A 26,389-nucleotide genomic window follows, 5' to 3' on the forward strand; every position below is an offset into this window, starting at 1 on the left:
TCGTTTCCAAAGGTCTTTTGTGTTTATTGTTATTTTTCTTTTACTATTTTAGTTATTTCCGAGTATCTCTTACTTCCTCACAATCAACACAGGAAACATCAAGTACCTCTGTCCAGCAACTGAGGTAAAAGACAAAGATGTTACCAGAAAACAGTTCAGAATGAAGCTCATGTTCTTTATATCTGAATCATTTATAAGATATTGCAATATCACATTGAGAGACTGACTCTCAACATGCATTTTCTTATTGATAAAATTATTTTTGCTTGCTAATTATTTCTAGGAGGTATCTTAGGGGTTCAATATGTGACCTCACTCACAAAGTCATGTTGGGTATGGTTCTGACTGGAAATTACTAGAACTCTATCGACAGACGCCTAGATAGCGGTTTGAAAAACGTTGAGACAAAAACACATGGTGAAAGCACTTTTTCTTTATTTGAAGCAGCTCACTCTACCCATCGCAATGTATGGATCAATCTTTGACATATATTTAAATTGTAAGGCACCCCAAGGTGTGCTTTGAGACAATGTGGGAGGGGGGGGGGCATGAGTGATAAAACACACATACATAAGACCACACACGATGTTTATAAAAGACAAAACACAGAAACAGGTCAAAACTACAGTCATTTGCAATAAATAGTTGAGCAATAATAATAATGAGCAGTTTTTTTTTTTTTTTAGTTATAGCTTATTTACTTCAAATTTCAAGCACACTTCAAACATGCTGAGGTGGGAATTTGGATAACAGAAACTAAGAGTTCAAAACAAGTAAATTAATGCATTTGATATCTCAGGTGACACACTGAATATAATTTGTAATATTTGACATACTAACTAAAATGAATAAATACATAAAGACCCATGTGTTAAAGGATCAGCGATGAACGCTCAGTGGACCTGAGAAATGTACATTCTGTGGCCACATTAAACAGGTCACCCTCGCCTCTTCTTGGGACCCTAAAGCCAAGCAAGAGCTGTTGTGGCCCTATATAACTATATACAACTATATTCCTTTTCTGTTGGTAAATCACACACAGGAATATAGTTATAGAAGCAGATGTAGGAACCCCTCTTGTAAAAAAAAAAAACAAAATAATCACCACTACTGAGAGATTATTTAAACCTAGTCTTTGGTCGCCAAACTGCCCGTTAGTTTCTTCAGGTGATTATAGATCTGGCAAGTTCAGATAAATGACAACTTCAGGCACACTAAAATGCAACCACAAATGATTTTATTTTTCATGAAGTGAATGTGTTTAAAAAAAACAAATTTTCAGTTGAGTACTCGATGACCTAAATGTGATAAATGCTTCATCAAACCATTGCAACTCTTCCTTTCACCCAAATAAAACGGACGACAGAAAATCATTAAACAACCTGATGGAGCAGTAATGATCCAATATGCTTGATATTGTCAGTTCTGAAATACAATAAACATTTCATTGATCATCTGTTCAACTTTTAAAGCTCGGTAAAATACAATATTATATGTTAAATTATCTGACATGGTTTTGATAATTTACAACTAAATACTTCATCTGAAAATGTCAAATGAAAAGGTAAACATTCAAGTGACAATAGTGTTTACACATTTGGGTTTTGAAATTATATAGGTATAAATGATCTGACCCAGTTTGTCCATCAAAGTTTTTATGGTGTCATTTAGAAAGCGTGATGAAGAGAGCCGGGGCGCTTCTGGAGCAAAGGAAACCACGTGGCACTGCACATCCAAACGGTTATCTCTAATAAATACAAAAATATACTGCACCATTTCTAACAATACTTACAATGTTTGTACAAAACATACCCTGGTATCCAGGCAGGCAACACATCTATATGTACAGTATGTTACATGCAATTAGTAACACATAGAGTCTACATTATATATTATTCTGTGCTGCATGTGTACCACTGCAAAAATGGACAAATATTCAGATTTTTACAAAACAATTTTCACAGACCTACAATTCTTTGGAGTAAAAAAAAAAAAAATAAAAATAGATCCCTACTTATAATGCACAATGCAATACACAATTTCTTTAACTCTTGAATCATCACATGCAGATCAAGTTGACTCCAGCTACACGACTGGACGGTTGCATCTCCACAATATAGAACACTGATAATAAGTGTAGTCACGATGTGATTAACTTGAGGATTATCATCACTTCTGAGCGCTCTAAAAAACTACTAAGAAATAATTGTCAGGTAATATCAAGATGATGATCACACATTTCACACAATAACTATCTGCATCGATAACTAGAAGCCATGTAAAACATACATGAACCACCACAGCGCTGCATGTACAGCTACTATATGTAGCTGAAACTTCATGGGATACAATCCATTACTGATCCTTCCATGTCATACTTTAATTGAATCATCTAAAGTCACTTTGTACTCAACATAAAATGCCACTTGATTAAGAATGGACACAATTGTATATTTAGTGCTGGCATTCCCGTGAGGCTTCCAGCGTTCTGCATTTCCACTTAGCGTTCTGATCTGCATTTCAATTCTCAAGTCTCCCTTGAGAGAAAAGTCCCAACCTAAATGATATTTAATTTGTATGAATAAAAGATGAATCTAACGCTTGTGGTTTTTGTTGAAGTTGATAACTAAAGACAGAGGGATGTTGACAACAGGAGGATGATATGTTACGTACTTATGCACTAATCACCAGACGGTCGCATTAGTACATGGGCATTCATCTTGGTTTCATATAACAGAAGCAAATGAATGGTGATAATGATAATAACAAATTTACTGGCAAACAAGATGTCGGTTACATGTAATAAAGACTTTAAATGAATGAATAATGACTAGTGTGATGAAAAAGAACAATTATCCAGTGTTTCATGAGATTTCAAACAGTCACTGAATGTGATCCAGTGACATGAATGAGCACGTAGTATGAGAGCATCTGGGGCCGGGTTTCTTCTGTCCACAGAGAGGATGGAATGTGCACGTAAGGAGCAAGAAACAGCATCCTCATGCAAACTTTGATTTGCAGTTCAGCTCAAAACAAAAAGCAACTAAAGAAAACCCTTATATTCAGAAAGTTACTCTTTTACACACTTCAAATAAATATATATTAATATATATTATCACGTGCTATACATTGATTTCATACCTCCTGATAATTTCATAAACACATCCGTCGCGCACGTGTACAGAAACACTCTGTACCTCCCTGAAGAACCTCGGTCAGTGTTTATTTAAGCGATGCACATTTGGCCCTTTTGCTCTTAGAATAAACATCTGGACAGTTTCTGGGTCCAATAAATATAAAATACAAGTTGATGACAAAGGAAGAAGATAATGAAGTTGTTGTCGGTGGACATGTAAGCAAACAGAACTCCAGAGAATCCCCTCTGCCGATGGATGGAAACAAAGACCCTTAATGCAACTATTCCTTTAGTATGAGATCACGCCGTTGTCATCCTGGATATCCGTCTGTAGATAACCTTTGTCCCACATCGATTCAGCTTTCCGGGTGTGGATGATCACTTCTCATACGCCTTGTTCTGCAGGTAACTGAAGAGGGCCTCGAGTCCTTTGGTTGAACACCACAGCTGCTTCAGCATCTGGCACTCTTTCTCGTTCACTTCCTCCAGGACTGACATGAGGATACTCCTCACCAGGCATTTGGATTCTTCCAAAACCTTTTTAAAAAACACACAGAAAGGGGAGAATGTCATTTGGTTACATAAAAAAAAAAAAAAGTTGCCCTCTGGGTCATCTAGATCAGGACCTACCACTGCATTGCATGATGCCATTTCCTTCACGCGCAGCATCACTTCTTGGTTAAATGTGGTCGGCCAGAAGACCTGTGACACCAGACCTCGACTGCATGCTTCTTGTGCTGTGAGTTTTCTTCCACAGAACAACATCTCGTTGGCCTGTCATTGGGGACAGGAGGGTGATTTCAATATGGCATGCAATCCAAATGTTTGATTTGAATAAATGAATACAGGGTAATCAGGTGGTTACAGGAAGATATAGATATCAATTAGATAAAGTGGGGTTTGCCAAAGGCCTTGATATTGCGGTGACCCACCAGAGCTACGCCCAGGATCTGGGGGAAGGTGTAAGAGGAGCATCCAGAGGGGGTGAGGTGGAGCGCTGCACATGGAGTTTGGAACCAGGCCCTCTCACTGGCCCACACCACATCACACAGGGGCAGGATGGAGGCCCCTAAGCCCAGAGCAGGTCCGTTTATTGCCGCCACAATGGGTTTCTTGAAGTGGATGAATGCCAACACAAACTCCCTAAAGGGGCCACAAAACAATCAGTACCAACTCTGTCAGGTCTAATGGCAAGTGAAAAGAGAGTCAGTGTTCATAGTGGAGAGATTTCTTTCTTCTTACCGTACGGCATCTGCGATGCGGCTGCTCTCTTTTCTGCGGTCAGTGGACAGACGGCCAATCAGGTACGAGGGCTCCAGGCCACTGCAGAAAACTGTCCCCACGGAGCTGAGCAATAATAATTTACTGTCATCAGCAGCTGCATTACCCAGGGCTCGACACACTTCCTTCATGATCTGAAAAAGAAACAGGAGATGCAAATTATATTCTAAACTCGGCTCACACATGAAGCAAGGTTGAGAAATATGGCTCGACATCCACTCAACAAAAAAAAAAGGTGTAGAAATAATGACAAACACCAGGAATGCATGAATGCTTATTGCTTATTGCTTAAGAAAACAATGTTGGTAAAGTACATATATATATGGTAAATATATAACATTTAAAAGTGAGATTTTGGGGTTTCTAGCATGCTAACGTTACTCTCGGAGCAGCTCTAACTGCACATGAGATGTTTACATGACAACTCGATGGGCAGCTCGTTTCCTTGACAGCCTGATTGCGGCAATTAACTTGTACGCTGTAGTGGGAGACCAACTGGATAAGTAAGAAAAGTTGTTCATCAGATGCAATAAATGACCCCAATTACTCTCTCTTAATTAATTCTTAGGAAATAATCAAAAGAATAGCAAAGAAAAGCAATCAATGGCCAGCACTTGCAGTACGATTCCTCAACAATATAGCATTCTGTGCAGATAGAGAAAATTCAGCAGTGCATCGTTCAGCATCAACAAACAAGTTTGGCCCTCATCTCATGTGAAGAAAGAAGAGCAAGCCCACATTGTCAGACAGCCGACCTGATAAGAAGTCTGGAATCCCAAACCACCACATCACTGTCTGCAGTCAATCTGCCCACACTCTTGCTGCATTTTTATCAGATTATAACCCTTGACCCATATTAACCATTCAGCCTTAAAGTGAATTTAATGCTAAATGTCTCACAAAGCACATCATCTGTCCCCAGTGTTAACTGGATGTGGTGTGTGTGTGTGTGTGAGAATAAGAGTGACATTATTCAAGCAAGGTGAATTAAAAATCCTGCCCAGATACAAGAAGCAGAGATGGGCCGATGCTGGTTCCAGTCTGTGAAACAGAGAGGAAGAAGAGAGCAGTCAAAGTGACGTTGGTGTGCAGTGAGCAGATGTATCGAGGACATTCATAGACAAACAAAGGTGGTATCCACAACAAAGAAACTTGCAGCAGCAAGCATCAGCTCCTCGAAATTAAATCACCACCCTTTAGGGGTGGGTATAAGTCAATCAATCATGTTTTCTTTGTGTTTTGCTCTGTTCATTGAAGGTGTGACAGATTGTTGTTTTCAGTTTCAGTTCTCTACAGATAAGCTAGATAAGCTAATTTATGTATCTTTTGCATTTTCTGTAGGGCAGTTTTTGATTTCTCTAAGCAGACACAGCTCGTCTTTCTCTGGTGCTATACTCGTAACCACTCCTTCGTTCACTTATTCACTGCTCCCTATAGAACAGACAGTACTTTGCTCTAGAGAGCAGTAGAGTGCCATGGAGATGCTTGAACTCAAATAAAATAATAATAAAATTGCAGACAGTGAATATGAAGCACTACACAGTGAGTGGGGAATGATTTAGGACACAGTCAAGTAGTCTCAGAGAGATCTAAGCAATTTCCAATTTGATATAGATCATTTCCCCATAAAATAAATAGTCAAATACTTCTCTGTTCATTCATACGCCAAAATATGATGACCGGTTATTGTATTCATTGTGTTGCTTGATAGAATCATCAGAAAGTCATACAGCACAGGAATGTGTGTTAAGCCAGAAAGGTGTCAGAAAGAGGACAATTTAAGAGCTCAGGGAGTGTTTGGATAAAAAAATGTTCAGGGATATTTTTGAAGATTTTTGAAAGCCATTCAGTCGGCACATCGGCAGGCTCTCTTGTTCCTGTAGCTTCAAAGACTGAGCGACAGAGAGGGAGCTATCGGAGCTGTTTGATAAGCCCACAGCTTACGGGGCTTACTGTCACACATGAAAGTACACACATGTGCGCACACAGACACAGTTTAGGCCACTTCATTGCCTGTGAAGGACGACCTGCCGTGCACACGTCGTTGTATCAAAGCAAGAACCCCCCTCTGTGGAAGATCTAAGACACATCCTACAATCTGATGGGAGGACAATCCTGTTCACTTAGATTTATGATCCAGAGGTGGGCGATTAAGACGTATACCATTATCTGTGGCTAAACTCACTATTATATTAACAGACCTCGAAGGAATCCGTATAAAACAAACTAGTGTTTTCTAATTGTCAACTCGCAGTAGAATACGTTTTCAAACTAGAATTGTCTTTATGACATGCTTAATTATTAAATCAGCAAAGTAAATATCGACCTGAATGACAAATGGACTTTTCACTTTGCAGGATCAATACCAGTAAGTGCAGAGGAAATGCAACATAAAGGCATGTTGATCGTGAAAACGTCATAATTCATAAATCATATCTTTATCAAATTAAAAAGAATACCAAATGTTGCAATAGTTACCATAAAAAGTCCCAAAGCAAAACGACTGGGGAAAGCCTCTACTGAACTGTGAAAGCAAGTGACTGAACACTTCTAGGGGGAATTTTAAATGGAGCAGCCTGTTGTTGATTGAAGTGTGGAAATGAGCAACCAATCACAGGCTGGTAGTTTCCTGCAGGCAGCCTCTACAAGTGGATCATCATCACAATGCAAGAAGCTGCAGCATCAGAGCGGAGAGCCATTCAACCACACTCCATGTTGCAGACATCCCAGCATTATCAAGCTGGCAGTGGCAATCATAAGTCTACACATAATCACTCCAAAACAGAAATAGTGTTAGTTACAATTACAGGCTTCGATAGACCTTGTACATCCCCGTCCATCACTGTGACAGATTAGAATTAATCACAGCACAACTCCTGAATGAAGAATGTACGGTTTGTTCTGCCACGAAATCTTTGATTGATATGGAGTTAGCAGGTGATCGACAGATTGCTGAGGAGACAGGAAGAAAACATGTCAAACGCCAATGAGCACAGCTTGTAGATAACTGTTGGGACTTCACCATGTGGCTGGAACAAAGATAGAGGTCTGCATGTCAAATTGAAGGCCTAAACTGTGGAACGGCGCCAACTCGCCGTCAGGCGTTAAAATCTCACCTGTGTGTGAGATTTGGTTCAAACCACAATGCTGGCGGCCTCATTGGACGAGAGCCACGGGAACCTTAGGGAGTCCCTGTGACACGACCATGCCATCACCAGGGCTATATAGACCGGCGCATACCTTCACCCTGTGCCGTGCAAACAACGTTGGTGCCTTTAAAGAAAAAAACCCTAATAGTTTTAAATTCGCTGGTCAAATAACAGACTGTTCCTGGATCCTGAAAAGAGAAACAGATAACTTGCCCTGTGCTCCCCCACTTTAACCTGCAGAAGGAAGATCACGGTATTTCCGGATTCTTCAAGTCGACATTTGCCGTTTTCGCCACCGCCAGACGAGAATCAGATTGTCGCTTAACCCGCCGACAGTGTCAGTGACAATGTCAAGGTCCTCGGCAGGAGAAATTTTGCCGAACAAGTCCCAAGAAACACACCAACCACTACAATGTGATTTCAAGTAAGAGGCTTTGGTCTGGGCAGAGATAGGTCATAGTGTGTTGGTAACCGTGTTTGGGTTAACTGTACTATTTACCGTGTATTGTGTATGCTACGGACCGCCGAGTCCCGTTCAGTGTTGTGTAACATAACTGTTGAGCTTCTTGCTGCTGTAATAGTTTCGTTCCACACTGCTGAGCTTTGTTTTGTTTAAATCTGCCACCACGAGTAAAGTCGGTAGACTGCATTTTATCAGTACGATGAGCAGAGTCGGGTTCCTGTGTCATAAAATTACAGTTACTGTGCTTTACTGCTGCGGTGAGGATCGGTCTTGTTTTGAGTGCTTTCTTCTTTTTTTCCTAACCCACACACACATATACACCCTTATGGTGTGTCATACACACGTGTCGCGTAAGTGCGGCCTCCATTGAGTGTCTTATTAGCCATTAAATAATCGCAGCCGCTCCGCCATTGTTAAGTCTGGCATGACGTAACCACTTACGGGGCTCTCTCTCTCTCTCTCTCTCTCTCTATATATATATATATATATATATATATATATATATATATATATATATATATATATATATATATATATATATATATATATATATATATATATATATATATATATATATATATATATATATATATATATATATATATATATATATATATATATATATATATATATATATATATATATATATATATATATATATATATATATACACACACACTTGTGTGAAAAAGTGTTTGCCCCCTTCCTGATTTCTTATTTTTTTGCATGTTTGTCACACTTAAATGTTTCAGATCATCAAACAAATTTAAATATTAGACAAAGATAACACAAGTAAACACAAAATGCAGTTTTTAAATGAAGGTTTTTATTATTAAGGGGAAAAAAAAATCCAAACCTACATGGCCCTGTGTGAAAAAGTGATTGCCCCCCCCCCTGTTAAAACATAAATTAACTGTGGTTTATCAAAGTAATTGAGATCTATCAGTCTGGAAAAGGTTACAAAGCCATTTCTAAAGCTTTGGGACTCCAGTGAACCACAGTGAGAGCCATTATCCACAAATGGCGAAAACATGGAACAGTGGTGAACCTTCCCAGGAGTGGCCGGCGGACCAAAATTACCCCAAGAGCGCAGCGACGACTCATCCAAGAGGTGAGGTATCTACCCCCCTCTCTTCTACACGCACACACACACACTCCCCTCACCACGTGATTGCTTGTTGCTTTTAAGTAGTATGCTTGTAATTGTATCATCGATGTTTGTATATTATATAATATAATTATTTATATTATTGATATTTGATCAGTATTGTTAGAGATAAATAAACTCGGTTATAGTTTCAAAGAGCAGTTTTCTGTGCATATTTTGTGTATATGTGTTGTGATAATAGCTGGTTGTTATAGTCAGTGCTCGAGTTCAAACCTTCACTGTTCACTCTGAATGTGGAATAGTACTTTGACTATTGACATTTTGAGTGAACACTAATTTTGAGACGTAATCCAGTTTGGTTATTGGTCCCTGATCTCAGGGTGCTGACCTGTTATTATTAATATATGTTAATAATCCTATTGATATTAATAATTGTATAAATATCAATAATTACATTTTCATACTTAATAATAACCAAATCCGCTCCTGCCAGATCCCAATTTTACACACCCTAAACGCCTCTAGAGAAGACTCAGCTAGTCCACCAGCAGACCTAATCTAAAAATAGAAAGTCCATGTTTACATGTACGGCTGGGCGATTTGGAGAAAATCAAATATCACCATATTATACCTCGCTATTGATATTGCAACAATATTGTAGGGTTGATCATTGGTCCATTAGAAAATTAGATGTTTGATAAATAATCATTAGTAACATGGATGTAATGACGGGGTAAAGGCTAATAACAGAACATCCTGGTAAGCTCAGAAAATGACCACTTTAATGAAATACAGCCTTTAAAACCAGGAGAAGACAACAGTTATGCCATATTACGATATTAAGATATCCAAAATCTAAGATGGCATCTAGTCTCATATCACTATATCCATATACTATCGATATATTGCCCAGTCCTATCTACATGTTTTCAATGTAATAATAAATCAACAATCTATCAATCATTTACTTAACAGTTTTTGTGCGTCAACATTTCATCAAGCACCAACATTTGTTTTCAGTCCTCATGGCATTTTACTATCGCAAAAGCAAAATGAATAATTTTATTTTAACAGCTGCGTTTGTATCTGGACAACATTGTAAAAGTGGAGCAAACAAGTGGTTGAATTGTTTGGGCCTCTTCTTTACCATGTTAAATATATTACATTTTCATGATTCTCCATCCTTCTCTGGCAGCGATCCCTATATCTTGTTGCTAACTGCCCGTTTGAACCAAATGATCTGACGCTAATTGTACAAAACAGAAAAGTTAGCGTCAAAGTAGTAATCCCTTGCAGAGATGTCAGTGTTATTTCTACATAGCAAGCAGTGGAAATGTTTAGAAACCTGGCCATTTATAGGGGCTCCAGTTCTCTTGAAGAATAATTACATAATGCTCTCTATGAACCTTCTGCATCATTTTTCTTCTCTAGTTCAACTGACATAATGGCTGCAATAACAACAGATGGCATAATGCTGGATTACATGTACCCCTAATTACTCTACTAGTTTTGAGGAAATTCTATGTCAGTATTAAGGACAGAGCCCAGGAGCTATTTCCTAACCTTCTTTTGCAGAGTACACACACACTCTTTTTCAACAATGCCCTGTGTAGGATTCATCCAGCTCAACATATTCACACCTGGCAGCTGTCAAATAAAACCAGTTTCAAAAGTTGTCTCTTAAAAAAAGCTTCCCTGGAGCAGTTGGAGAGTAAGTGCATAGCTCCAGGGCATGTGTGCAACACTTAATGAGGAAACTTTTCTCATTTACATTTCCCAAACAGAGCTCCGTGGCAACAATACATACACTTGATCCATTGATGCATACCAGAGAAACACAAAGACATTCGAGATCTCACCTCTGGTGTCAGAGCGTTGTTGTCTGTTGTTTGGCTGGAGAGCAGGACGTGCGTGAAGCCTTCCTCCTTCCTGACCACGATATCTCGGAATCGACAGTTGCTCTCGTTCTGTCGCACGTTGTACCGGAGCCGCTTGTCGAACACGTAGCCTTTCTCCTCGGCCAACTTCCGCTTTACTGAGCTGTGTAGACGCATCTTGCCATTGGCCAGAGGGGAGCCTGAGACAATGACACAACAGGTCAGAGTCTTTTCAAACTTGTGCAGCTATCATCTGAAATATTAATTAAAAAAAAAAAAACCTGTCAAATGTTTTGTATTTTTTAACCTAGGTTGGTTAGATTAAGGTTGTAACTAAAACTACTGCATACTGTTTTTGCAATAAATATTTTAGAAGATATTTCTAGATAACATTTTGAGAATTTGTGATGTTATTGGAGCATGAAACATATGCGACTTGTATAATAAAACATAATCAGAACTTCTTGGAAAAACAAGAAGTTTGGATCTTTTATTTGCAACTAAAATTCGTCATTAAAAGAAACTTTGAATGGAGTCATATATGTACATGCACACCAAGTGTATACTGTATGTAGCAATTCAGTTGTCTGTTGTTTTCTCAGGGATGTTGATTATTTTGAATTTAATAGTTATTTTCTATATTCAATTTACTTTTTTAAGGAAAGTAGCATGTCACTAATTTACCAAGATAGCAATCACCTATTTCGGAGTCATGTGACAGTATTTTCTCTGCATGACATCTTAGCTGTCACTGCGGGATTCGTTGAATTTAGACTTTTGTTGATTGCATTAATATTTCAAGCTTGGATACCATACACAGAGCTGAATATATTTTTGCTGTTTTGTGAAACTTTCACATTTGAAGTCATTACTTTTCATCATTTTCAGGCCTTTTCGCACAGACAAACCTTGACTTATGGGTGCAGTGCAATCAGAGAACCATCATGAAAACAATTCACCTACATTCCAAAAAAGCTTACTGTGAAAGCCGAGTAACCCAATCTCTCTGCACTGCCATCAGCTGAATGGATGAAAGACTAAAGAACGATGAGTTAAGCAGTGCGAGTCCTTCATCTAAGATATAATGATGCAGGAGTAAAAAAGCCCAAATAAGCCACACATCACTCAGGAACACAATCAGTTTTTCTCACCGGAGCAAAGTGATAAGTGATAAGTGATGTGATGCCTTTTTAAAAACAGTTCTGCTAACATCAATTATGAGAATACTAATACAAAGGTGGGTGTGATATGTAAGAAAAAAAGTCATGTATTTCTGTTCTGCTGCAGACTTTAAACTACCAAAAAGCCTTCAATGGGAGCCTCAGTCTGTGTTTGTAACCATGAGTGATTTCAACATGAATAATGCAGTGAAGCTTCAGTCGGCCCTTCAAAAATCAGTAGAACTTCACTTTTGAGTTGGTCGCTGATAGAAACAGCAATAGCAAACTAAATGAGAAAAAAACAGGTCATGTTCTTCGAGGGTATTACAGAAACAAGTAATGGTATTAAAGCTGAAGATATGAGAAATTGCCATTAGATGTTCAAATTCTCAATAAAATGTCTGCAATGTATCATCCCTCTTTCTCAAACTCAAAACGTCTAACAATTCAAATTACAGTTAAACTCAATAAATCTGGGTTCGCTCTTCTAACAAACAGAATTATCTGGGGTTTGACTCTGCATTACAACAGTTATTATAAAAGGGAATTTCAGATGAACAGTCTGTTTCAATTCAAGTCTACAAAGGAAGACCATAAACAGAGATCAGCCTGGATACATAAACAGAGATCAGCCTGGATACATAAACAGAGATCAGCCTGGATACATCAACAGAGATCAGCCTGGATACATAAACAGAGATCAGCCTGGATACATAAACAGAGATCAGCCTGGATACATAAACAGAGATCAGCCTGGATACATAAACAGAGATCAGCCTGGATACATAAACAGAGATCAGCCTGGATACATAAACAGAGATCAGCCTGGATACATAAACAGAGATCAGCCTGGATACATCAACAGAGATCAGCCTGGATACATAAACAGAGATCAGCCTGGATACATAAACAGAGATCAGCCTGGATACATAAACAGAGATCAGCCTGGATACATAAACAGAGATCAGCCTGGATACATGGCGTTTTTAGTGGCAGCAGTGATTTGAAATGGTCGTAGGACAAGAGGCTGTGGCTTTGGTCTCACTGACAGTGCTCCAGACACGCGACAACACCATGCTTTACATGTATGGACAATTGGTGCTTTTAGAAATTGGTGCAGAGTGCTACCATTAGCTAGCAGACTGTCACGGAGATGCCAGCATCTCAATCATTGTTGTAAAATGAATGACATTTGCAACATCCATGCGTGTGTTTCCAAAGCTTATTGAAAGGTATAATGGCAGTATGAATTGATAGGCCCCCTTAGGTTATGGAAATTACTTTTCTGTGCTGAGACAGAAATTTGAAGGCAATGTTTCATGAACAAAAGTCAAACAAACCAGCGTCGTCATATATGGCACTCCTTTTCTTACAATGCTTTGCAAAAACTAAACAAATTGTTTGACCTTGTGTGCACATTCTGCTGCAGTGGACAATCACAGAGACACCCTCTGCCAGTGCGGCAGATTAATGGGTGGAGCTGAGGGTGCTGAATGAGGTGAGCGGGTAGTCTTTCAAGGGTTAGGTAATTAGGATCCATAATGGCTGCCAGACCAAGAGCCACCAGGTTAGGTTGATAGTCCTAATGTTCTCACATAGAGAGGACAAGGTCTCACTATCAAGTTGTGCTGCTTTCAAATGAGTGCACATCTGACGGACTCTTCATAGAACTTTAGAGGAAATTTTCTATTTTCAACTTCACATTCTGGCCATGAGTTGAAAACATTTAATAACATGACTGAGGTTTATGAGAGTTTGGAAATAACAAACAGCATAACCAAAAATCATAGATAGAGCATCATAAGCACATAATTCATACCAATATACACATGCTAAAAAGAACAGTAAAGGTACCCGGCACCAAGAGGACAAAACATTCCTTTAACAGGTATTATGGACAGTGAGAATGGACAAAGCATATTCATTTTAACGCTGACATGAGTTTATTGTTATTCGGATATGAATGAAAACCGTTCTGATCTGGATTTTCTGTTAAACAAGCCGTGAATGACTTTTCTAACACGCATGTAATGATTAACTATAGTGGTGCAGGCCATGGACTGTGACCCAGGAGAGAAATTTAAAGGTGTTATCAGCTGCTCCTGTAAAGAACCGTAGCGGGAGCTTTTAAGAGCGTGTCGGCACACGTCTCTATAAAAGTGCACCTGTTAAAATATACAGAATTTATCCATCATGAAATAGAAAATACTCTTCAAATAATGAAGTTGGAGATTCAGAGTTATGAAATGAGACTGGGAGGGCTCCGGCAATTGTTCTATGTTATAATCGTAAAATCACCCCTCATATCTTCACAATTCACAGTTCTTTATTTACTATATTTAAGTCCACATTTAAGATAAAAAATATGTTTCTATAATGGTAATTACTGGTGTTTACTTTCCATTGTGTAAGACAAACTGGCAACTACAGCAGTTGCTATTTGAAATTGAAACCTTTGGGATTTGAACAAAGTTAAATGATTACTTCATGAGAATGCAAAAAACAACAACTACAAACCGGGGTATTTACGTCATTGTAGCATGGTTTTTCAATATCCACCAACAATCTCTTCTTATGTCATTTTGTCAATGTTTCAACTGTAATCGCGGATGTCTCCAAACCCATTTACTCATCTCTGTCATGCTGTTATTACAGAAATGTCTGAACTAATCGTGGACATTAGACACGCGCCTTTTGTCAAGCTGGGGCCTTTAAAAGGGAGACTATGTCACCTTTAAAAGAAGAAAAACATATTCTCTCGAAAATGAAAAGCAAAAAAACCCAAAACAAACACCCACACCCTTGTTCAACTCAGTAGACTGACAGATTTTGCCGCTACAGCTTTACGTGGTCCGGTATCTAGCTGAACCAGTAGCTTATGGTGGCTCTCGTTAACACACTTTAGGTAGATATTGCTGTGTAACTGACACTAATGAGTCAGTTTGCGGACTTTATGACTCCTCTACTTGTGCTACTGTCACATTTTATTTTAGCATTTGACATTATCCTGTACTATTAATGTCACTTTCCTGTACAGTAATTGTGACTCATTTCAATGTGTGATGGTTATGGGAGATGGTGTCTGTTAAAGGGTGCTAAAATACAAGTATTGGATAAATACAAAAGTATAAATTATCATCCTTATCCAAACATGTGGAGTGAACTACTTGACTGTTGAGTAAGGTTTTGTTCCAGAGTTTGATAAGTAGCTATTTGCATTATTACAAATATTAAAATCAAATATTATTGTCTTAATTAATTTGGTAAGAAAACGTAGGAGTTTGGGGTTCACTGTGGCTCGCTATAATGTTATCATATTTTCTTTATCATATATTAACCATCAGATGACAATGTCAATATCTGTCAAAAAAAATAATAATCCTGAACCACCTGAGCTGTATTTTTCATTTCATTCAATCTTTTAACAACTTACCGAGCTCAGCGGTGAACTTCTGTCCAGTGGTATCCATGCCTCCTAGTTCTCTATCCAGTCGGTCAGAGGGCAGTCTGTGGGACCTCGCTGCAGTCCTGTACATGAGAGGATCCAGCTCTCCATTCTGGAGTCCGTTATGAGGAACCCTCACAGGAGGAACAAAGTGAGGCCCTCCCGTTGGAGGAGCCTTATACGTCATGACTTTGCCAATTCTGTCCCCTAAAGCATGTTTCCCAGGTCCAACACCCACCTTCCTCTGCTTCTGAGTGGGTCCTGAGCCTCCACTTCCAATCCCTAGAACAGCTCCGACTCTAACCCCAACAGCCGGGCCACAAGTCCTTTTCTTCTTTCGGGCCTCAGACCGAGCTCTGGAGTTTTCTGTAGCAGATGGCTGGCTGGTGATGAGGAGCTCTTGGTGGTTTTTTGGAACCTTGTGCCGTTTGTGTGAGTGCAGTCTCAAGCTGTTGAACTGGTCAATGAATTCCTCGCAGTGCAGAAGGTGGTGCTCTGGCTCCCATGTGTCTTCCTTACTTCCATAACCTTTCCACCTTATCAGGTACTCCCACTTACCCTTCTTGTTCCGCCTCTTGTCCACAATCCGCTCCACCTGGACGTAGCACATCGAGAGGTAGAAAAAAAAGACAGTATTAAAACATTTTTACTAACCAGAATAACTCGTATTTCCACTCTCTAAACACTACTGTCTTTAAGAAATAAAGAAACATGAACTGTACTGATTAACCTGATGAGCACAAACGTTCACAGTGTATTAGACAAAGACCGTTACATGTTAAATCATTTCTAAAAACAGGAAATGGCATTAATATAGTGTATAGAAATTAAACAGCTCATAAAACAATTTTGCTGAAAAGCAGGGCTCTGTGGGAGTGTGCGGCCTCCTTGCGGGTGCATTTCATTTCCAATCACCACACACAGCTGCATTGTGGGTCTGGCAGCCACAACATTGAAGTTTGCTGTGAATATTCATGATCCCCTGAGGACGATTCCGTTTGCTTTGGGCAGTAATGGCACCAACAGGCTAAACTTTATACTTGGGATGATTATTTATCATATTGTTTAATGTGGAATTGTATTTTTGTGTTGAATCATAGACATTGCTAGTGACTGTCACATCTTTCAAAAGGTACATTTTGTGACATATGTCAAGTTTAAGATAATAGCTAATTCCCTGCAGAAGAAAGATAAGAGACCAGAGCTGAGCTGCAGGCTGCTATCATGAAGAAACCTTCAACGTCAACTTATTGAGGTCAAACACAAACTGGAAATGCCTGTGTATTTTACAATTATATTAGACCAGCAGACACCACAACACATCAGCAAATGTTACCATTTCACACAGTCACTTAAAGGGATGGGACGATATATGCGACTTGGAAAAGCTGTCTAGCTCTCGCTATCATGGTAGAAAAAGAGAGAGAGAGACAGGGACAGAGAGAGTGAATGAAGAGAGCGAGAGGTGTGTGCGTATGTGTGTGTCTCACCCCCGCTGTGGGTCAAACAGACACACAGACCCACAGCTCTTTACACATCCATGACACAGACAGAGAGCAGAGGAGAGACGGAGACAGCAACGTGACCCGGTCGCTATGCTTTGATTAAGTCCTCACCTGCGCACTGCTATTGGCTGGGGGCTTCACACCCACTGCCCAAAGGCTGATGCCCAGAAATAAACACAGCAAAATGAAGCAAAGAGAAAATACTGGCACTGGGTCTCTGCAGATACAGACATTGACACACACTTGTGATTATTTTTGCATCAGTCTATACATTGTTTTTAGGGAAAAGCTGCAACATATAAAAGTACAGGAGTTATCATGCAAGAAAGAACAGAATCAAAACATGTTTTATTTTATTTTAAATGTATTTATGTATTCATGGAGACTTGTTATTACCTTATTTAAGATTCTAATATTTTTACTAAAAAAGGATGTTCTCTACAAAAAGATGTGTGTTCCATGCAATAAAAAAAATATTAGTTTCTTAACAAATTGTAAGTTAAAGTGATTGCTGTATGTTTTGGCCATTTCAAGAGTTTTAAGCATATTTTGATGATTATCGGGATAATATCGCATTTATTTTGTTCAGGATAACCGTGACATCATATTGTTGTCCCATGTCTACTTAATAAACCCGGTGTAAAAAGTGACAGTAACCGGAAACTACACAAATTCTTTGCTAAAGGTAAAGCATGAAGTAAGAATAGAAAAAAATTGAACCTAAGATCTCCAGTTCAGTGGAAATGAAATAGAAATAGTCAGGGTGTCTTCCTCTGTTTGTTTTTGTTGGTAAAATTACTTAAATTAGATAAATGTGTGTTTTAATTAAGTTGATAGCTGTTGTTGCATAAAAAAAAATAGTCTTTTAGAATACGTAATTGCCCTAACTATGATAGTGTCATCTACAAACTTCACATAATATGTGTCTTATCACTCAAATAATCATGGTTTATTGTGTTTAGGCTCACTCCAGAAGACTGAATGGAAGATTTCTGGATGTTCTTAAGTACAGACGGCCCTCTGTTAGAGTCTTTAATGTCAGTCAATAATGTTCATTCAACAGGTTGGAAGTCAACTCCAAATGTTAGGTTTCCATTGACTGGTAATTGATATACACTGTATTGTGACTAGATGTGTTAACTCACCCATTGTGCCATTGTTGACACATCTCAGACATATTGCACGCAGGTTTTGGTTGGATACATAAGGTTTCTTAACATTCCCTCACATGGTGGCACATTTATGCTGACAAACATATGACTTGCATTATAAAAAAAAAAAAAATCACACGCGATAACATCCTCAGACCTCATGTAAGGCTCTTCGGATTTTACAGCAGTCTTTGACAGTTACTCTGACGATACATGCTGAATACAGCTTTTTAGTCTTTAAGACTGGTAAGTTTTATCTGTTGAACAATACTAGGACATTTATACATACGGGCCATGACTCTGATGGATAATGGTTGGAAGATTTCATCAGAGTCTTAAGTGCAGCTGTGGTAATAACTGCTCGTCGTGTTCTCAGATGTGCTGCGCACATTAACAGGAGTAAACAGCCTTTGATGGGTGAGCCGCAGGGCTGTCACAGAAATGAGCAGACGATTAGGTTGCTTACAGTCCCAAACAGTGTCACACGTAACAGCATTGCAGAGAGAGACGCATGCAAAGTAAGGAGGGAAGAGAAGGAAGGACAAAGCTTGGGGTAAACTTCACACAGACGGGAACGGTTTAGAAACACTTGATGCTTCAAGCAGCAAACAAACTGAAAAGGCTCCGTCTACAATAAGCCGTCTAATTTACAAAACACTATTATCGTGTTAGCACAAGGGATTCTGGGTCATTTTCGTAGAGACCTCTGCCCATAGTGAAAAGCCTGAACAATCAAACGTGTTTCTTCTTCCTCCTCTTTACGAATTAGCAAAAAACAAAACTGAGCATCACGGCCAACATGGTATGTGGGACAGACAACACAATTCTAACTGGAGGAAAGCACCATTCAAAGAGGGAACAGACTTTGACAACAAATGAAGAAATTATTATTTTATATCGACGGACGAAATTAGCATAAATACAGGTTATAACAGCTGTGCTGTGTGTTTGACTGTATTGACATTTGAAATGAACTTTCACAAAGAGAGTTAGAGGCGACCAAAGGTCGTCTTAACACGTTGCTGCTACGCATACCCAAAACCCTCCCTGGACAGCTTATATCATTGTTTTGCATAAAAGGTCAGGTTTTCTCGTACACACTTCCACCAATTTCTCGCACACTCTGAAAACTATTTTTGAAAATCTGTTTTTGGGGGCAAGAAAAATGAAAAACTCTTCTAACACCCACACCAACCAGTCCAGAAAATCGTACTTCTCCAGTCCAGTCCAGTTCAGAGAAATGACAACATCCAAGCCACACTAACACACTACAGTGTGACCAAAACCTCTGAAAACATTCAGCCAAATGTAATGACCATCATATAAGTATCACATATTATGAGGATGTCCCATGCAGTAATAGACATTTTGGTTGAGTTCACGTTTTGTTTCACTTCCAAATGAACATTTGAAATAACTGGGTTCAACTGGGGACTTAAAACCTGTTGATGTTATGTAATGCCCCCTCATAATGATGAGCAATTACCTCTTTTTTTTCTTCTTCTTTGTTTTGTGCAACTTCACTGTTTTGGTTCTGTGTTACTACTCTCATAGTGTTGTTTCTGGCCACAGCAAGCAGCAAAACAGCTCTGATAAACTGACTGCACGCTACCTGTCCAGCACCAAATAACAGATGAAGTTAGTGACGACTATCTGGTGAACACGGTGGAGAATGTAGCCGCTTAAGAGCCAGCTGTTTCCCTCAGGAGTATTGAACCTAAATGGCCAGATGGCCAGAAACACCAAATGAAAGCTAATGTTGCCTCGAGAAAATGGGCAACTGTTTACAACACGTTTACCATAAGAACCTTAAGGTGATAATATATTATTGTTGCATTTACAGCTTGTTGAATTGACCTCAAATGACAATCATGAATGCAGATTCAAGTATATTGTCATAACTACGTGTTGTGACTGACCAATGAATACTTTTTCAGACACAAATCATTTTTCTTCTCTCTTATGTTCATACTGAAATGTCCGGTGCCCATTTCTACTAAGATCAAAGCTTCTCTTCTTTGCCGCAAGGCCGAAGATCCCCATCATCTCTGTCATTAAAGGAAACCTTTTGGAGACATTTGCATAGAGATCAAAGTACGGTTGATATAAATCAAGGTTTTATGCAGTGATATTTACAGGTTGTCACTTTACAATTATAGGCCAGTGCAGGAAAAAGGATGCGTCTAGTCGTGTAAAAACGGGTTGCCGCTAGTGCTGTCCATGGTGCTGTTGCCTGTTCTACAGGTGGTAAGTCGTCTAGTCCGCTTTCTGCTGGGTAACGGGCATTAGCCAACTGTCTGCACTGAATTGAGGCCTTTGGGATGTTTTGTCCATGCTGTCCTCAGCCTTGAAGCATAATCTTCTGCCAATGGACTGCAAGGTGGGGAATTAATCTGCCCTCCCACAGGAACTGGGTCAGACATGGGGGGCTACAGAAGTACTCTAGTAATAAGAGTATTGGCGGAAAACTCCCCCACCACGGCTGATTCCTCATCCACTTCTGCAGTATCTGAAAGGTGATCCCCCCCCCCCCAGTGAGTAGTTGCCATTATGAATCCAAAAATGATACATATTTTCACACAAAAGGCTCAGCCTTTACTGGCGCAGGGTTGTCTCCCACATCGCTTTTTCAAAAAATGATCCATTTTGTGTCCCTGCATCCGAGGGGTCCGAGCTAGCTCACAGTGGCAAAACCATCTCTATTTACAGTCTATGGGCAAAACACGTTTGTCTCTTCCTGACGATGCGTCGTGATTAGCATGGGGACATCGAGGCGCTTATGACCGGGCCTGTCTGGAGAGCGTTCCGTCTCCCGAACCCACTCAGGCACACAGCTGCTTCAAACCCTGGTAGCGCGCCGGTGTCGCTGCTCCCTAGACAGCTGCACTGCAGGGATTATCCATGTGCTCCTTCAGATGAGCGATCCCCAAGCATGAGGGGCATTCTCGATGAGCAGAAAAAAAACAATTTGCCTTTTGATGGCCCAAAAGCCAAAAAAAAGCTTTAAAACGGCAGTCCACAAACCAATGGTGACCACAGCTACTTCTCACATACAGTCTATGGTGAAAACATCTCCTTCATACAACTGTGTTTACTAAAGTTTCTTGCCCAAAAACGAATTCTACAAGATTACATTTTAAACACATAACTAAATCAAAATCCGTGCAGGACTGTGCTCACCAGCTGCTAACATCTAACGTTAACTCGTTCTCCTCCTGCCGATCGAGCCACGGATTTGTTGTCCAAAATTTAGCATTATCTGGGAAAAAATAGGGTGCGTCCCCGGGACGTGTGGATTGAGAGTACGCTGCGTCCCAAACACATTTTGGTTCGGCCCTGGCTCGATGAGACGCCGGTAGTCTCGAGTCCTGACTGCATCTACAGTACCCTTCTCAGAATGTTGGCATCGACTTGATCACTAACCCCAATTGCTTAATCTTTCTTTCTAATAAACATTTGGTAGCTATATATAGCCCTACATTCCACATATTATTTTTGCCACCACAACTCTCCTTGTGGCTCTTGTGAATCCCACTTGCGCAATATTTTACGACTGGTTTGCAAAGTTTTTCCACACATAACTGATGGTCGCAAATTACCGAACCCGAGTTCACGTCTTCTCCTATTACTTGTGCAATCCTCCCTTAAATGCATACTCGATGCAATGACTGACCCCAACCTGGTGCATCTGTTTGACAAATAGAGCAGCATGTGTTTTATTTAGTGACTGTAGTAATTGTTTTTACACTGGTTTGAAGCATATGCATACAATATTTTCTTTGTAATTAGAAAAGAGCACACTGATGTCAACTGTCATCGGTCTGATGTTTCCAGGGAATATGTTTGCTGGTTGTGCATGTAGCTTGGGTCTTACTTCCTAGTCTTGTGAGTTTCGCTGCATTTGATTGGTGCAAATTAGCACGACTGAGTGTGGTCAGACCTGTGCTCTGTTGCACCTGTAAGCACACCCAGAAGTGATGTCAGGGTGTACATTACACACCTGTCTCGACATCCCTGACAGACCATTGTATGTTCCTCTCACTATGCTTTGGGCTAGATGATGCTGAAACAGCATTTGGCAGCTGTGGGAGGATATGCCCGCCTCCATTCTGCGAGCTACTGAAGCGCCAAGTGTTACTAAACCGCTTTTGTCTGTGTATGCAACTTCGGCCTTCTATCTGCCTTCTCCACTTGTGTTTTCCTTGCATGCGTCTCTACTATATGTTAAAGTGTGACGCTATCTGGCACCGTAAGCATTCAAATCTCCTGTTCATTTCAATGGCTCCCCTGCAGTTCACACATCAAAGGCTGTTTACTCCTGTTAAATGCGATCAACACTTCAGAGGAAATGATGGGTAGTTATATCCACAGCATCATTAAAAACTCTTAAAACGTTCCAACCATCCTCCGTTTCTGGTTTAACATCCAGCAGGCAATGTCAGGTCCCCTCTAACTTCCACTGAAGTAAATATTTAAAAAATCCACTGCCTGCCAAAAGGACACAATTTGCTTGATCTTGTGAATTTTCACGATTGTGTACCTTCATATTAACCAGCAGGCTTCTGATGGAATCTAGCACAGAATAAAATATTAAAGTTTTCCTCCTGAAGCTGGATTTGTAGTAGTCTTTTTTTTCAATCCGGATCCCATCACAGCACAGAAACTGCCCTAATCAAAGCTACCAACGACCTCCTCCTTCCCTATGATGACCACTCCCTCAACATCCTTATCCTGCCTGATCCCAGTGCAGCCTTAGGAACCATCAACCACTCCATCCTCCTTACCCGCCTCGAGTCCGCCCTCCACATCACTGGCACAGCCCTCTCCTGGTTCAGATCATACCTCTTCGACCACCTCCAGTTCATTAGCATCAATAAATTCAACACTGACACAGGCCCAGTCTCTCAAGGTGTCCCCCAAGGTTCAGTGCCCGGTCCACTCCTCTTCATCCTCTACATTGCTCTTTTAACAGGTGTTGGTTGTAAACAAAAAAGATTTATTTTATTTTATTCAGCCGTTATTTAACCAGGTTTGTCCCATTGAGATCAAAGATATCTTTAAGCCTTCGACGTTTCAAAAATGAACATTAACATTTAATTGTATCTTGCAGTCTGTAAATTAAATCTAAAAGCTTACTTTACTAATTTAGTTCTGATTTTGGGAACAACAAAATGCAAAAAGTCATGATAACGGACGGTTCTGAAGAATATGGGGAACCTCAACTTAGGTTACATTTATTAAAAAAGTAATTAGGCTCTATAGATCATTTTGTTCTTCTAATGTGTGCATGCATGTTCAAGTATTGAATGCGCTTAGTAAACAACAGGTGAGCAGTGAGCACCTCTGAACAGCAACTGATCCCAGCAACTGTTGTCTTCTTAACTACATTGTGGAATTGACAATGACATTGTTCCGTTTATTCACCGTGCAGCTGCCTCAATGCATTTTACAAAGTCAGCAGAAAACCTTACCGTTATCCACAACTTTGCAAAACATGCTTTCATACATCAGCCATCAGATAGTTTGATGCCATGATATCTGTTCAACACAACTTACTACCCTTTTCTCCATTAAGATAGAGAACAATAACCTAGTTTACAGACGAGTCACGCAAAAGATCAGAGTGACCGTGAATTTTAGGAACGCTCAAAACTGGAGCTCTTACAGACTGAATTCGGACAAAACCAGAGGAATACTGAATTTTACCCAACGTGGTCTCAGCCTCTCTCACTCTGTTCTGGAGGTCACTGCTCGCTCGTCCCAAAGCATTTGTGAATATCTTCTTTCTAAATGATGTTTCTTCTAACTTCCTCTTTTAAAACACTCTCTTACAGCTCCATCAAACAAACCACCTCGACAAAATATTATTAGCTAGTTTATTGGTGCTGGCACTCACTGCACATACTCTTCAAAATCATTACTTGCCATAAAGTCCAACAACAGAAAACACTGTTTTCTATATTTCAAATGTCACCCTAAACGGAACTATCACCGATGGAGCTGCTGTCATGTCAGTAGGGAAACAATCCAAAGACTTAACAGACTGTTGATGTGCCATGCCTGCCAACGCATTGTTACCAACACAGAGAAATCATATTTTGCGAGCAATAAACCTGTTTAACGCTGATCAAACAATCAGCTCCACAGAAAATGAGTCAATGTCCAGTAATCAGAGGGCAACACTGCCACACGAGGCAGGTTACACATCAAACCAGCTGCTTGTATGGAATGAACAGCATTTTCAATCTAGTAGTCAAATTGAAATACAAAAGCACTTTATTGCGACTACTTCATTGACGTAACTCACACAACTCCGTACAAGTCAGAGGCTGACAATAATGCTTTCCCCCCACTTAGCTTCTCCGTAATTACTGAATGATATGACTTGCATAAGGCAGAAGACAAACAGGTTTCGCAGCCCAGTTAGTTTGTATGAATGCATGAAGATTTACCCAACTGAAAGAAGCCTAATTAATTAAGCTGAAAATATGCAGTTAAAATCCAATTTGTAATATACTGTGAAGGAAAACCTTTAAAGTAAATACAACTGTCAATAGCCAAAACACATGGGCTCAAGGGGCCGGGGATGTCAATATTAATATGCTTCTGTCAAATCTATAGATTTGATTTCTTTAGTCCATGGATCCTCTCATTTGCAGCACCGTGTTCATTTTCCAAATTAAATGGGTCTCTTGGATAAAGAGCAATAATAAAATAAACAAATATTACAGTGTGCAGGGCTAACTGTAATGACAGTTTATAAACCTGGTCAACCTATATGTCCTGCTTGACTCATCATAGTCTATGTTTGTCAGTGCCTTGAACAGACAGTGTTACTTCAACACTCATTAGACCTCCCCAAGTTTCTTTTTCAGATATACATTTTTGTGGCATGTCTGAATTGTGCAATTTACTTTAAAACATATATAACTTGTTTAGTCTAACTATATTTGTTTGACCTAGTAAGTCACCAGACACTGACCCACCATCTCTCTCTCTCTCTCTGTCACCATGACCTAAAACATGACACCATGTCAGAGTAACACAGGCTAATGACAGCGAGTGCTTAAGTCAGTGAATCTGATGTAGAAATCCGGCTCCATGCCCACTCTGGCAGCGGGTCCTGCGTGATGTTGCGCACGAGGGCAGCGTGACCTTCCTGCTGGCCATTTGGGCAACTTTTACGCTTAAAAAAAAATTTATTTCGGTAGAAATAAACTGGTGTCTCGTCGCATGTGCGAAACAGTCACACCGCTGGAAAGGCTGTGATGACTAAATCTATTTTGGCATGGCATGCGCACCTTGAGAACCATCACTCCGTCTGGAGCTATTCACCATGTTCGTCCGCTCAGCGCTGCTGTCACTTTACCACCACTTTCAACTCGGCGGCAGGCTGAGGAGTTCAGCCCGTAAAATGACACATTATCTATTTACTACGGCCGCGAAGAATTACGTCAAAAGTACATCAGAAGCGACACAAAGTATGAGCAGAAATGAACCAACCTCGTCTTCGCAAAGCACGAGAAGGGTTAGTTTCGCCTGTTAAAGGGCTTAGTACACCGCTTTTTACAGACGCGACGCCCTCCCCTTTACTTCCTAATTCCATTATTCGTCAATATTACAGAGCATTTTCCCTGGACGGTCTTTTATCCTACCTCGTAAAGGTCTCCTGAAGCCATCGTGGGGTGCGGACTCCGGCGGCGCGGCGTTCTTACCTGCCTTGTTGGCTTTTTTTTTTGGACCCTATACTCTCTCGATGTTTCGGCGAAAGCCCCGATAGACGGGAATTAGCGAGCAGCCGTGTTATTCTGAGCAATCCGCAGTAGCAGATCAGCAGACAGTGTCAATCGAGCCCGGCGCTGCGCGATGGATCGTTCGACACTTAAAACAAACAAGCATCGGGGCGGTGCTGTTTACCCAGAGCTAAGTGGAGGACAGAAAATTAGTCCCCAGCTAAGAATGCACCGCCCGATGGTCTGCATGCGCCCTCTGTTGCAATCCAACTACTCAACGGGAGAGGATATGCTGGATGTCTTGTGTTCACAGAGACACCAACTGAGACAGTTCCTCTCGGCTCACTCTACCGGTCTACTTTACCGTCAACGGAAGACATG

General features: G+C 40.1%; 1 protein-coding gene across 1 annotated transcript; it reads right to left on the minus strand.

Moving 5' to 3' along the window:
• Positions 1 to 1,220: 1,220 nt before the first annotated feature.
• Positions 1,221 to 26,167, minus strand: LOC142970010 (chromodomain Y-like protein 2). The gene is made up of 7 exons (XM_076110155.1): positions 25,931 to 26,167; positions 15,608 to 16,214; positions 10,997 to 11,214; positions 4,379 to 4,551; positions 4,069 to 4,279; positions 3,767 to 3,910; positions 1,221 to 3,673 (listed from the first exon to the last, which is right to left on the minus strand). The coding sequence occupies exons 1-7, from the start codon at positions 25,952 to 25,954 to the stop codon at positions 3,515 to 3,517; spliced, it is 1,536 nt and encodes a 511-aa protein (XP_075966270.1). The 5' UTR covers positions 25,955 to 26,167; the 3' UTR covers positions 1,221 to 3,514.
• Positions 26,168 to 26,389: the final 222 nt, after the last annotated feature.

This window comes from Anarhichas minor, unplaced genomic scaffold (assembly GCF_050575085.1).
Source record: "Anarhichas minor isolate MPS153535 unplaced genomic scaffold, ASM5057508v1 ptg000042l, whole genome shotgun sequence".
NCBI classification, from domain to species: Eukaryota; Metazoa; Chordata; class Actinopteri; order Perciformes; family Anarhichadidae; genus Anarhichas; species Anarhichas minor.